This window comes from Hoplias malabaricus, chromosome 2, assembly GCF_029633855.1.
Source record: "Hoplias malabaricus isolate fHopMal1 chromosome 2, fHopMal1.hap1, whole genome shotgun sequence".
NCBI lineage: Eukaryota > Metazoa > Chordata > Actinopteri > Characiformes > Erythrinidae > Hoplias > Hoplias malabaricus.
In genome coordinates this window covers 22,797,906-22,812,531 of record NC_089801.1, presented here as the reverse complement: position 1 = coordinate 22,812,531, position 14,626 = coordinate 22,797,906, and the positions used below count along the sequence as shown (strand labels likewise).

At 39.4% G+C, this 14,626-nt stretch overlaps 2 protein-coding genes across 2 annotated transcripts; one reads left to right on the top strand and one right to left on the bottom strand.

The window, feature by feature from the left end:
- Positions 1-4,505: 4,505 nt before the first annotated feature.
- On the bottom strand, positions 4,506-7,666 carry ubb (ubiquitin B). Its single transcript, XM_066652070.1, has 2 exons — positions 7,527-7,666; positions 4,506-6,718 (listed from the first exon to the last, which is right to left on the bottom strand). Exon 2 carries the CDS (start codon positions 6,708-6,710, stop codon positions 4,653-4,655), a length of 2,058 nt encoding a protein of 685 aa, XP_066508167.1. The 5' UTR covers positions 6,711-6,718; positions 7,527-7,666; the 3' UTR covers positions 4,506-4,652.
- Positions 7,667-10,892: 3,226 nt separating this feature from the next.
- On the top strand, positions 10,893-14,625 carry cenpv (centromere protein V). The gene is made up of 5 exons (XM_066660264.1): positions 10,893-11,361; positions 11,747-11,845; positions 12,739-12,808; positions 13,326-13,440; positions 14,243-14,625. Exons 1-5 carry the CDS (start codon positions 11,336-11,338, stop codon positions 14,380-14,382), a joined length of 450 nt encoding a protein of 149 aa, XP_066516361.1. The 5' UTR covers positions 10,893-11,335; the 3' UTR covers positions 14,383-14,625.
- The last annotated feature ends 1 nt before the right edge of the window (position 14,626 follows it).

Genomic DNA, 14,626 nt, shown 5'->3' with positions numbered 1-14,626 from the left:
GAGTGCAAGGAGCCTTTCATTTTTGGTTGGTTTTTGGATTGTGTTGTATTACACTGCACTTTTCAGATAATAAGAGTTTCTGTGTATTTTAGAAATTAGTAATGAAATAAAAACACACTACAGCTTCAAATAAAACCTTTAATAGTGTTTAACACCACCTGTGTGCTTTCTGTATCTTTTCTTACCTTCTGTTTTACACGCTTGTATTGCAATAAGCCCATTTCTTGCATTATTTTCATGAGCACCTCCTTGGCTAAGCTCAGTAAACTGACAGTCTCAGAGCAACAGGCAAACACTGAGGAGAATTTAATAAAGGGTGGTTTCTGAGTAGCTATACATTGTGTCCAAGTGTAACAAGACATCCCATAATATCAGTGAATTCAGCTTCTACTTAAGGCACTCACCGAAAACACAAGCATGCTAGTAGGACACACACGCTGTCCAAATCATCATCCGTGCTGTTCACTGTGGGAGGAAGGAACTGAGTGATATCTGATTGAAAATGTAAATAACTGAATGTCTGCTGAAGTTCCTAGAGTTGGCCAATTTTTGAAGACTGTAGATGTATCCTACACTGTTTTACATTTCCCATAGCTACAAGCACTAATAAGAAGAAGATGGCTATAATGTGGTGGAACTAGCTACGTTTCTGTAGAAATGTAAGTTAGATATGTCTTAATACATTATGTATGACCAGATACAGTCAGAGTATCCAGTTTTTTAGTTCAGTTATCTCCAAAAGTTGTTAACAATTTGGCTAACATACATTAGCATACTGGTTTCCTGGAAAACTCATTGCAAATACCTGTACAGTAATATTTAATGTTATTAAACAATGTGGATTTATGATTTTGTGCTCACAGAACAAATGTCATACTACTAACAGAGGATGTGAATAATTTGTGAAGTTGTGTGTCTGTGTTGTAAAGTAGTTGTAAAGTTGAAATGAATGCCTTTTATCATTGTATAACAATGCAATGAAATTTGACTCTGCATTTACCATCTGCATTTATAGGTAGTGAACACATCTGTCCCGAGCAGTGGGCAGCCACTTTCAGCGCCCAGGGAGTAGTCAGGGACTATGTGGGTAATTCAGCTGTGGTTAAAGGAGGCATCTACGTTGTTCCTTCACTCCCAACCCACCCCCACATTTCCTGCCAGTCATGGGGATTGAACAAGTAACCTTCCAGTCCCAAATTTGCTTCACTAAACTTTAGGCTGTGGCTCGCCTGTCTTGGCTCAGGACAAAAGATGTTAAAATGTATTGTAGAAAACCAGAACTCCTTCTGAGTTGCAGGTGAAAGTCAAGAAAAAAGCCTCAGTGATGAAATAGTTAACTTCACCCAGTGCTTTGGTGGATACTGATGTTTTCACCGCAGACTCATTTCCTTTTGTTCCTGCATCTCGGTTTACAGCATCAAAAGTGAAATTGTCTTTCAGTGTCTCGACATTCACCTTCCTTTGATGTAAAAAACAGCGTCTATTCCCAGTAATGCATTAAAGCAAGAAATATAAATCTGTAGAGCTGAAGTTCTTGCTATTTCCTTAAATGATGTAGCAATTAAAGTAAATGCTGACATTTTTTAAGAACACCTCCATTTTAAATTCTTCATCTCCATGTAAAATGTGCACCTTTCTTAGAGCTAGTTTTTTAAATTGGCTCTGCACACAGCCATAATTGTTCCCAGTATGGTCAGTGTTTATGGACACCTCTTATGGGACTTTAAAATGCCCCTAGACAGCTTGAAAGCCCCACATGTCCCTTTTCAAAATGTTCAGCATTACCTAGAGGGGTATAACGCCTACCACTTAAGCATTAAATTGTGGAGCAGTGTTTTCCGGAGACTGTTATTGCAGCAATGGAGGGAAAGGACTTTGGCAGAAAAGTGCAGAACCAAACAGGGTTGCACTTTTGCTTTGGCTCAAAGAAAATCATTTTATACTCAGAGTTTAAGGCTGTAGCAGAGGCTGTCATTCATGGTTGGTTTGGATTGCACATTTCAGATAATAGAGTTTCTGCCTAATATGAAAATGTGCAGTGAAATAAAAATACACTACAGCTTTCAATAAAAATGTTAATAGTTTTAAACACCACCTTTATACTTCCTGTATCAGCTTTCACTTTCAGCTTTCTTACCATATGATCCAATAAGGCCATGACTTGCATCTGTTTGATGTTCTCATGTCCTAGGTACCTGGGTAAGTTCACCAGACATCCATTTAAATCCGTGAAATTCAGCTGTTTAAGGCACACATTGTTGACAGAAATGTTCTATTAGGACACAAAGCCTGTGTCTGAAACATAAATGCTTTCTAACTTCACTCTGTTCTGAGAGAGGTAGGCACTGAGTTACGTTTGGTTGAATAATTGTGTCTGCTGAAGTTCTGCCTTGCCGTTCTCATAATTTTGTGTCTCTGAATGGTCAGCAACACTCGACAGCAAAAATGGGCAGGAATGTGATTGTCCAAGTTAAGAATCTGTACTGATGTAGGTTAGCTGTATATTAAAACATTATTTCTGACTGGAAATATCCAGATTGTTGTGTTCTTTTGCTGTGTTGTCTGCAAAAAATGTTGTTTTTCTTGCTAGTATTAGCATATCAAAAATGTCAAGATAAACTGGTGCCTTTGAATTGTGTCTTAAATGCCATTTGTGTACAGGTAGATTTCTGGGGCAGAATAAGGTCATCATGCCTAATGACAGTTGGCTAGAGAGATATAAAATCCTCCATTACTGGGCTGTGGCGTGGCCAAACTGCATTCTATAGCGTGATTGAGCAGCATCAAGTACCTTAGGGATGAGTTGGGGTGATGTTTGCGAACAAAAACCAGTAAAGGACTATATCTAGTTGGAAGGTTATAATCTCTTCCAGGTGTTGGCTAAACTGAACCTTAATCAGCTGGGGTTTTTATTATTTTTATTTTCTTTTTGCATTCTGGATTCTTCTCTAAGTAATTTTGGTGATACTGCTCACCCAAAGCAAGAAAAACCTCTCCCTCACTCTAAAAGCATTTTTCCAAAGTAATGTGAAAGATATATATGCATATTATTTGCATATCCTGCACTACATTCCCAATGGATACAATCCACATATAGTGCAAGCAAATGCAACTCAAGGAAGGTTAGAGAGAGCTTGGCAATATCCTAAAGCCAATTAACTTAAAACACATTTTAAGAGTGAAACGTTTAGAGAAAAAGCCATTCGTGAAAGGTGTAACAGTAGATTAGTTCTGGGTAAAATATAGCACATGCTGTGCACCTTAAATAACTAAATTCACTAACCAACAGAGGTGTCTACAGACTGCTGTCTATAGCATACTTGAATTTTAATTTCACCACTTCAGAAAAAAAAAAAAGCAAAAAAAAACCAAAACGCTAGTCTATGTTATTCCACTTGGGGGCATACAACTCAAGGCCAGGCAACAGCATCCTGACACAATGCTCTTAACATTTGTAAACAATTAGAAAGCCAAGAAATTCAGATCATATCAGGGTTTATAACGGGGAAAAACCATTCTGAAGGATTTACAAAGATCAGTGGAATATCAGGGAGATGGATGTTTAAAGTGTTGATGTTCCTGATTTACCTTTGTCCATGCTAGTTAGAAAACCATGTATTTTTGTTGTACAGAATAGGAAAGAGATCCCCAATTTCTACACTACTGAAATTATCAGTATTTTAGTGCGATAATATGTACTTGTCTAGTGTTCAGTGTGAGGAAAATCTAAGTAGCATTTTTCAGTTTCCTGTGTTAGAATATCAATCATGTCTCAAACGTCACAAAATGCCAGCATGTTAAATGCTATTAGATTTAAGCAAACAGGATACTATGTAAAATCATTTTAAAGACTTCAGATGATTACACTTAGTCCTGTACTGTATATTCCTTTCAATAGAAAATCACAATTAAAAAGGCATGGTAGATTTTGAATGTATTACTGTAATTTTTTAGCAGGAAGGTGGTTTTAACTTAGGCTCTAATTGTGGAAGGTCTTTTGTAATGGTAAATGTCAGAAAATATAAATGCATCTAATTTTTTTAAATATATTAATCATAGGTGAAAGTCACTGTAGGCTTACATACATACCTTTGCTACATACAAATGTAAAGACATCTTGTAACAGACTTGCAGTGTGGCTTCTTTCATATCCAGGCACAGCTGGTTTTTTACATTCTTTACCGTAGTTGTCTACACATTAAATATATTTCAATTTTTTTCTCTCTAATACATCGTCACCTTTAAAACTACAAGCAATTAACTAATTGGATGATGACTTTAAATTAAAAATGGCCCACATCCTTCAGTCATGTTATCCTGCTTGTTACAAATTCTTCAGTGACTCGCAAATTTTATTTACAAATACTGACCTATTACCATATTTACATTTTTTCATTTAGTTTAGAAACATTTGTTTTATTTCCAGTGTACTATTAACAGCAATACAAGTCACTGATCAGTGTTAAAATAAATTTGCATACTACTGCAGAATAATGAACAAGAGATTTGATTAATGCTTCAGAATGCTTTATTATGCCATTGAAGTTCAACATAAAAAAAAAAGTGGAAAAGGATTGGAAACTTAATATAGGGGTCAGGGAAAGTCAAAAGTACTGGTAACAGGGTTGGCTCAAGCAAGTGCAATAGGAGATTTATTGCCCACCCCTGAGACGCAGCACCAGGTGGAGGGTGGACTCTTTCTGGATGTTGTAGTCAGACAGGGTGCGGCCATCTTCCAGCTGTTTGCCTGCAAAGATCAGCCTCTGCTGGTCAGGGGGAATGCCTTCTTTGTCCTGGATCTTGGCCTTGACGTTCTCAATGGTGTCGCTTGGCTCAACCTCAAGGGTGATGGTTTTGCCAGTGAGGGTCTTCACGAAGATCTGCATGCCTCCCCTGAGACGCAGCACCAGGTGGAGGGTGGACTCCTTCTGGATGTTGTAGTCAGACAGGGTGCGGCCATCTTCCAGCTGCTTGCCAGCGAAGATCAGCCTCTGCTGGTCAGGGGGAATGCCTTCTTTGTCCTGGATCTTGGCCTTGACGTTCTCAATGGTGTCGCTTGGCTCAACCTCAAGGGTGATGGTCTTGCCAGTGAGGGTCTTCACGAAGATCTGCATGCCTCCCCTGAGACGCAGCACCAGGTGGAGGGTGGACTCCTTCTGGATGTTGTAGTCAGACAGGGTGCGGCCATCTTCCAGCTGCTTGCCAGCGAAGATCAGCCTCTGCTGGTCAGGGGGAATGCCTTCTTTGTCCTGGATCTTGGCCTTGACGTTCTCAATGGTGTCGCTTGGCTCAACCTCAAGGGTGATGGTCTTGCCAGTGAGGGTCTTCACGAAGATCTGCATGCCTCCCCTGAGACGCAGCACCAGGTGGAGGGTGGACTCCTTCTGGATGTTGTAGTCAGACAGGGTGCGGCCATCTTCCAGCTGCTTGCCAGCGAAGATCAGCCTCTGCTGGTCAGGGGGAATGCCTTCTTTGTCCTGGATCTTGGCCTTGACGTTCTCAATGGTGTCGCTTGGCTCAACCTCAAGGGTGATGGTTTTGCCAGTGAGGGTCTTCACGAAGATCTGCATGCCTCCCCTGAGACGCAGCACCAGGTGGAGGGTGGACTCCTTCTGGATGTTGTAGTCAGACAGGGTGCGGCCATCTTCCAGCTGCTTGCCAGCGAAGATCAGCCTCTGCTGGTCAGGGGGAATGCCTTCTTTGTCCTGGATCTTGGCCTTGACGTTCTCAATGGTGTCGCTTGGCTCAACCTCAAGGGTGATGGTCTTGCCAGTGAGGGTCTTCACGAAGATCTGCATGCCTCCCCTGAGACGCAGCACCAGGTGGAGGGTGGACTCCTTCTGGATGTTGTAGTCAGACAGGGTGCGGCCATCTTCCAGCTGCTTGCCGGCAAAGATCAGCCTCTGCTGGTCAGGGGGAATGCCTTCTTTGTCCTGGATCTTGGCCTTGACGTTCTCAATTGTGTCGCTTGGCTCAACCTCAAGGGTGATGGTCTTGCCAGTGAGGGTCTTCACGAAGATCTGCATGCCTCCCCTGAGACGCAGCACCAGGTGGAGGGTGGACTCCTTCTGGATGTTGTAGTCAGACAGGGTGCGGCCATCTTCCAGCTGCTTGCCGGCAAAGATCAACCTCTGCTGGTCAGGGGGAATGCCTTCTTTGTCCTGGATCTTGGCCTTGACGTTCTCAATGGTGTCGCTTGGCTCAACCTCAAGGGTGATGGTCTTGCCAGTGAGGGTCTTCACGAAGATCTGCATGCCTCCCCTGAGACGCAGCACCAGGTGGAGGGTGGACTCCTTCTGGATGTTGTAGTCAGACAGGGTGCGGCCATCTTCCAGCTGCTTGCCGGCAAAGATCAACCTCTGCTGGTCAGGGGGAATGCCTTCTTTGTCCTGGATCTTGGCCTTGACGTTCTCAATGGTGTCGCTTGGCTCAACCTCAAGGGTGATGGTCTTGCCAGTGAGGGTCTTCACGAAGATCTGCATGCCTCCCCTGAGACGCAGCACCAGGTGGAGGGTGGACTCCTTCTGGATGTTGTAGTCAGACAGGGTGCGGCCATCTTCCAGCTGCTTGCCGGCAAAGATCAGCCTCTGCTGGTCAGGGGGAATGCCTTCTTTGTCCTGGATCTTGGCTTTGACATTCTCAATGGTATCACTTGGCTCAACCTCAAGGGTGATGGTCTTGCCAGTGAGGGTCTTCACAAAGATCTGCATGTTTTAATCTACATAAAAAAATTGACAAGGTCAGCTGATGTAAACCTATTTCAAACAAAGAATTTTTTTGCTAAAAATAAAGCCTGTGACATTATATATTTAACTACGTTTGTCAATGTCCCTAAATATACAATTGCCCCAACCACACCCATTTCACCAATGGGGAGGGAAAAGAAAAAAAATTATACAAAATGTTGATTTAATCATTAGCCTTTAACTTAAATATATACGTATATATACGTATACAACGTTTTTGGCTATCAGCCTGTATGGCAATTACACAAAAATACGATGAATATAACCCAGAAAACAAAACGAATATTTAAAGCTATAACAGTTTTCAATCATAAGAATTGGTGTAAGTCGAAAAAACTACTTCTAAATGTATCTAACTGAGATAAGCTGAAACCAACATCAAAAGTGACGCATTGGGAGCCTGTCTGCGCTTTCTTTTCGTTCTCTCAGGCGCCATTTCAGAACATCCGGGTTCTTTGTTCGGAAACCGAAAATGATTCAGCAAAAAAAAGGAGAAGTGCGGCGACTTCGTTTAAATTTATAACAAATAAATATGTTCAATACATATATACAAAACAACGTTCGCGACGGTAAAGTTAAACGTAATACGAAGCTATTTTACGTTACGAGTAAAATCTAGAAAGATTACAATATGTTTTGTCTAGATGCTAGCCTGGAAAGCTAACCTGATATATTTAACTCAGAGAGACACTCGTTTAGTACGCGCCTCTGAAAAATAACAAATAAATACATCATATATATTGTAATATACATGTCTAGATATACACACATAAAACTTACCTGTTGTTGAAAGATGTGCAAGCAATAACAACAACCTCTTCTCTTCTCTGAGCCTCTACTGTTCTGCGGCAAAATGGTGCCACAGCTGTCTTTATACGAACCCTGAAACGTCACGTGTCTCTGCGTCAAATGGTCGAGATCCTTCCGCACTTGAAAGTAGTTTATACTTGTGTTTGTCCAAGATGTATTTAAAAAATGAATACATTTAAATATCAACAAAAAGACTTTTTAAAAAAGTGATGTAGCTCAGCGAATTAGTTAAAACAGAGCATTAAAACTTATCTTAAAGCAGTGCGGATGAATACCACCGTTATGAAAACAGAAGTCTCTAGAACGTGCCAGAGAAGCCGGGACACATATCGGGCGCTGATTGGCTGGTGGGGTTGTTTTTTGCAGTCCTATTGGTGAATCACTTCTCTGGAATGTTGTTGGGCGGGACAGAAAAAAGCAGGCAGGATACCGGGGAAATTAGGGAAATATGATTAAGAAGAAACTAGAACGGGGAAGAAACGAAAAGAACGAAACATAAAATCGATTTATATTGAACGGCATATGTTTTCAACACATAAAACACTTGTGACTCGACTAAATATTGTCATTCAAATGAAATATTCCCGGATACTTTGATTACAGTATGCGATATAGATGTAGGCTACCATTAGAGACCACTACTGTACAATATTCACACTGAACCGTATGAATTTTGTACACAAACGTTGAAGGATCACATCGCTTTGGCCCTTTACAATAGTATGAAAATGTTTTCAACATATTTCTGTACAAAACTACTAAGAACTTCTTTATACAGGCCCTTTGTGTATGTTTATTTTGAGCAATGCATCACTAAATTCTCATAACATTGAATCTCCTTGTAAATTTATGAATGTGCTTGGGTTTCAGTAAATATGGTTTTGTGTGGCTGAGCACTCAAAATAGGACTGCAGTGTGACACCGTAATCGTGTCGGCACCCCTCCTCTTCGCTCTCAAAACTGTGACGTATCGGGTAATGTAGGTCACTGCAGTAACATGTCTCCTGATCAGTTTGCCCTAAAACACAGGGCATATTCCCAAATTATGCTCAAAATAACACTTTAATTTACAGCTTTAGAGTAATTTTAGGTTTGAAAAGCTTTTTTGGAATTGACGTAGGTCCACGTTAAATTCATTCCAGCTGTAACCATACAACAGAAAAATTTGGCACTCTTCCTCTTCCTGCTGAGAACTTGCTTCAGAGAGGACAGATAAAGGTCTTATCATTGTGGTCCCAGCCAAAAGCTACTTTCCTTTTCCAAGCATTGTGAACTTGACCAAAACCAAGGTCTTTCAAACATTTACTGACACTAACTCCTTAGGACAGAGCAACACTAGCACAAAACTGGCCTAACCTGCTCTAAGGTTTTCTCATGCCTGCCAACTGAGTTAGTCGCTGTGTATAAAGTTTTCATTAATTCATACAATACTTTCAGTCTTTATATGTCAAGCATCTATGTTTACATACAAAGAAAATTCTTAAGGCAGGGTTCAGTATAACGAACGTGAATAAAAATATTCGGTCTAATTTGTTCCCAGCAGTGGACATGAGCTTCACTGTTGGTTTCTGATAGTAGAGCTATTTGTGTTGTAAATGTTGCAGGCTCTGGTTTCTATTAGCACCACAGAGTTCTGAGTCAGTAAGTTTCTCTACAGTCATATTAAACAGATTTTTTTAAAAAGAAAGTTTGTTGTGAGGAAGTATGGCTGGGACTTTTTCAACTACACTGTTTCCCACTTATTGGATTACTGTAATCAAGGGCTGAGCTGCTGTTCCATTCTTTAGTCAACAGTAACAGCTGCTGCAAAATCCTGATCACCTGTTAGAACCATATTGGTGGGGGAAGTATGCCATTTTAACATAGAGTTTCAGTTCTCTCCCCCTATGGCCTAAACTCACACTCTGTGTTTTTCATGCTCTGTTAAACTGATTTTAATTTTATCTATGAAGTATTTTAGTTCACAAATTTTGGAGCTGAGGGGTTTGGACTGAATTAGGCCTGACCATGATCCTCTATTTTTAGGGTCATGAATATGGCCTGTGTTGGGTGGAAGATGAATTTCAGTCCTCATAATGACCTCAGGAGACTCAGCATTCAGAACTGTAAGACGGGAAGTGGTCTAATAATAATGCAGTTGCTCAATATATTATTGCACCTGTTATATTTTTGTAATCTGCCACATGCCCACTGCATGTTAAAAATGAACTGGAAAAGGAATGAGCAAAAACATCATCCTGGCAATTTACAAGGTTTTATTCAGATGTTTTATAGTATGAAAAATACTAGAAAAACAGAAAGATTTTAAAAATGAAATCCAGTGGAAGATACTATGAAACCTGCCCCCACCCCCCAAAAAAGAAAAGATTTTAATATGAAAATAAAATATCAATTTACACATGTGATTCCCTGCTTAGTCATGCTACAGTTGGAAACTTATGATCATTTATGCCTTATCCCATTGGATCCTGTTCCTCATATGACTTGTATTACAAGACCTGCCACATTTCTCTCTATTTATAAGACTGAAAACAACAGTGTGTTTGTTCAGCAGTACATGTTCTGTACTTGGAACTGGGTGTTTGCCGCGTTTGCCTGGTGTGTGTGTGTGTTTGTTCCAGGAACCACTGTACAGCCTGCTTTTCAACCATTTTCTTGTAATAAACCACTTTAAAAACATAATGTTTATGTGGTTACAATTCAATTTTTTTATGTAAGAAAAAGATGCAAATAATAATTGTGAATAATATTAATGGAGGTTCTTTGCTGAGTCATTTGACTTCTCACCAATATACTTTTACGTACTGCGAAGCCATGTTAAACCATTTGAGAACGATTAACTAACTTCTTCTAGCTACATGCCAGGACTGTATTTGAAAACCCAAATAAAGGCAGTTTAAAGCAGCTTTTCCGGTATACCAGAATCTTTATTATTTATTTATTTATTTTTGAGGAAAGCAGGGCTGACATGTCTAGACAAAGATATGTTTCAAAGTTAATGAAATACATCTTCTTAAAATGTGGTGTCCCTGAACAACACCCATAATGTGTGTTTGGTATATTACCTTGTTTATGGGTTTATACGTTATCAGTGTCACTTTCAAAATAAACCAGAGACAAAAAAACGGTCATTTCAAAAAGACACAGGGATGTCACCGCAACAGAAAAGCAATTGTCTTATGCATGTATAGAAGTCGTGGCCCTATAACAAAAATATCAGACTAAGATATGATTTCAGGACAGGAAGTCCCACTGTAATAAATAAATAAATAAATAAATAAATAAATAAATAAATAAGACTATGCCAGCTTCGATTCAGTTAAACTGGTGAATCGGCTCAGTTGAGAACGACTCCGGGATTTCTAGGGTCGACAGACTCTCGGCTCCTGCTTTTGTTAATGATAAAATTGGTTCCTCGTCACAACTTCGTTTGAACCCATGTAATCGGAGCGATTGTATTCTGAGTCCTAGTACAATGAACAAAAATACAAAACCTAGAAACTCAGTGTCGATGTTAAAAAATTGAAACCAATCCTCGGACAACTCTGACTCAAGGAATCATTCATGGAGTCGAAACTTCAACACTGGTCCACGTGACTCAGCTGTTCCGTGGTAGTCGGTGCTTTCTTTCGCAACTGTGTGAGATAAAGATCAACAAAATGCTTACGTTTCTGGAGGCCGCGTCTTATCTGTTCAACCTACTCCACTGTTAATAAAAAACAGAGTCACGGCCTTTTAGCTGCGAAACGCTTTTACTCCTGTTTGTAACAAAAGCAGTCATGGCAGGAGCTTGTGAAGAAGTAAGGTAGGCAGTGTGTAATGTTATCTGAATTACAACGTCTTTTACATCTATATGAGACCGAATAAAGACTCAATCCCCCTATGATTTTTATTTCTCCCCAAAGAAATGTACACAGTGATTAAAATAGTAAATTAATTATGTATCCAATGTATTACAACTTTCACTGGTTCCTATTATCATTAATGCAAATAAATTCTGAGCGCTGAAACATTTAAAATCAAAACACTATGAATGACTATGTCTTGTTTTTTTTATGCAGGAATTATGGGACTTAATATAAGACACAGTGGGGCAATGAGGAACATGTAGACCGTGGAATGCTTGTGTTGCAATGTCTTGCTGTAGTTGCTCATCTTGTGTTGACCTTTGGATACTGTTTCTTTCACAGGAACCAGATGGGTTTAGTGAGACACACAGGTGGCTGCCACTGTGGTGCTGTTCGCTTTGAGGTGTTGAGTGCCCCGGATTTGAATGTATTTGATTGCAAGTATGGGTCTTTTGTCCAGAGGTGCAAACATTAACACATTCCCACCTAAGCTGGAATGGTGATCGAGTTTCCCCTTCTTTCTCCTATCATTATTCATTGTGTATAAATGACTGCCACATTAACAGCCAGATTTCTTGGCGTTTACACACCAAGAAAAGGACAGAAAATGCCAAAGATATATCCAACCACAAATGACCTAGCAATAGCAGGGTGAAATACCTACTAAAGCAGAAGCTAAAATCATTCATATAGAAAGTGAAGCAATAAAATCTATAAAAAATATGTTAGCTGTCCCAAGATATCACTATTAATGTGAAACTCCCTCGATACTTCAAAAAGAAAGCAGTGTCAGAATCAGACTTTAGTCAAATGAGATTGCCCCGCTTGTGGTTAACTTTTAGCCTGCTAAACATGAGTGAGTGAGGTACAGGGCAGTCCCATGAGTTGCTCCACGTCTTAAAACGGCTTTAATTAAATTGTTGAGATTGACTTATGTGGAAGTGGCTCATTGTAAAAAAGCACACTCTGATTTTATGTATTCAAGTTGATAAAACCCAGGGGCTAACTACATCTGGGTGTAGAATATCACCTAAGGGTCAAGAAATCTACAACATAAATATAGCCATATAGCCAGCAATACTGACTTTTATTCAGTTATGTGTAATGTTAATAGAAAACAGTTTTTCTTTAGAGTCTTTTCTTTGGAGTCTGTTTGTCCTTACAATGGCTGAATTTATCTCTCTGACATGAGTAACTTGTTTGGTTCCGGTCACCACCACTGATCATTCTGAATCTGTAGATTTCTCCAAAATGGAGCCTTTCAATGACAACTCTGAAAGACATTTTACATAAACATTTCATTATGGCTTCCCATTTAATGCCTCTTTTCTCAGTTGCAGTATCTGTGTCAAGAAGCAAAACCGCCACTTCATCGTTCCCAAATCCCACTTCACTTTGCTTCAGGTTTGTTCTCTCTGTAAATTAATATAAAACATGATAAAACCCATAGTTAGAGAGCTAAAGCAGTGTATTGTGAATATAAACAGTTTTGATAGCTAGTTTGTTTTAACTACAAAGTAGGCTATAGAGGTTTATAACTCCTGTGGAGTGATAGGGCTCCTTTCAGTACCTGTAAAATGATTGGGAGTCATCAGTACCACACCTCATTAATGTCCTTGTGAGTGAATGTAATACACAATGTTCACACATTTAGTTTAAAGTTTCCTTATTACAGTAGATCATGTTACTGAAGCAAAAGTGGGTTAAACGGTCTATAAATATGTGAAATTTAGCTCTGTCCTATGAATTTGAAGAGTACAAAAGTTTGTAGTTCCCTCAAAAGCTGATGAAACGGGTTCAGACAGAGATGGTTCCAAGGAAGGAAAGTAGTTGGAGATTTCTAGAACACCCCAGAGGCAGGTGAATTGGGTTCAGATTGTTTCTAGAAAACTTGTTGACTTGACTGATTCATTTCTTTCAGGGGTCAGAGAACATAACCACGTATACCTTTAATACGCACACAGCCAAGCACACGTTTTGCAAGACCTGTGGGGTCCAAAGTTTCTACACGCCAAGATCTAATCCTGATGGATTTGGTAGGTCAGCCATTGCTGGCTCCTAACTGGAAGATCACATGATTGTCAGCAAGTCTGCTATTTACACTGTGCACTTTTATTTTGTTTTCAAACATTAAGTACATTACAGTGTAACTGTGACAGACCATCCTACATTTATTTAATTAATAAAGTGAAATACATTAAACGGCCAGTCCCTAAGTTATTAATTATTCAAGAGATTCAATATAGAGTCCTCATAAACATGCAAGACCTGGTAGACCCTCAAACTGTCCCCATCACATAAATATAAGTTAAAACTTTCATGTGAGAGATAGTTTTAGATCTGAAGCAATGCTTAGTGATGTGTGTTTGAAAGGACAAAATGTACAAATCCAACAAAGACTTTTATAAATATGTTTACTGTTATATATGGTGATTTACAATTAAATTAGGACACTTAATTTAGGAGGAAAAAACTGGCAGGTTTCACTGAAAAACTGAAGGACATTCTCTTGACAAGAATAGACATTATAACAAAGTGCAGGCACAGTACATTTTTGCCGCTTCAGTTAAACTTTCTGTTAAATATATATTTTACAAGTTTATCCTGATGCTGAAAATGAATAACTAATAACTAATTTACTGGCCGTTTTAGACTTGAAATGAAATAAAAGAGGGAATAGCCACATTACATGTGACCTGTCGGTTATCGGCTGACTTTATTAGGCCTGTCTGATGTACTTGTTTGTTTGTAGCTCATTTCTATACTCTGTTGTAACCTCTGTAATGTTAATGTCTCTGCGTGGCGTTTCCACTTGTTGTCACGTGTTTATTATTGCAGGTGTGGCTCCACATTGCCTGGACCCTGGAACCATAATGAGTGTGATGGTTGAGGACTTCTGTGGGCAGAATTGGGAGGAGAGCATGCAGAAGCATGAGACTATCAGGAATATGTCCAAAGCAACAGCAGGAACCAACTGACCTACTATAGACCTCTGAGGATATGCGTTATCATACTGGCCATAAATCCAGATGTATATATTGCATTTAATAGATTAACTACAGCAGCATTTCACTGAAGTATTACTGTTGCTTAAAAAAAAAATGAGTAAAACAATATGAGCAGATTTTTGTGAGGATGACCTGCTTGGCCAAAAAACTGAAATATAAACTTTACAAAAGATTACTCAAAATCTTTGTGTCATTTACCTGTGAAGCTCTATGA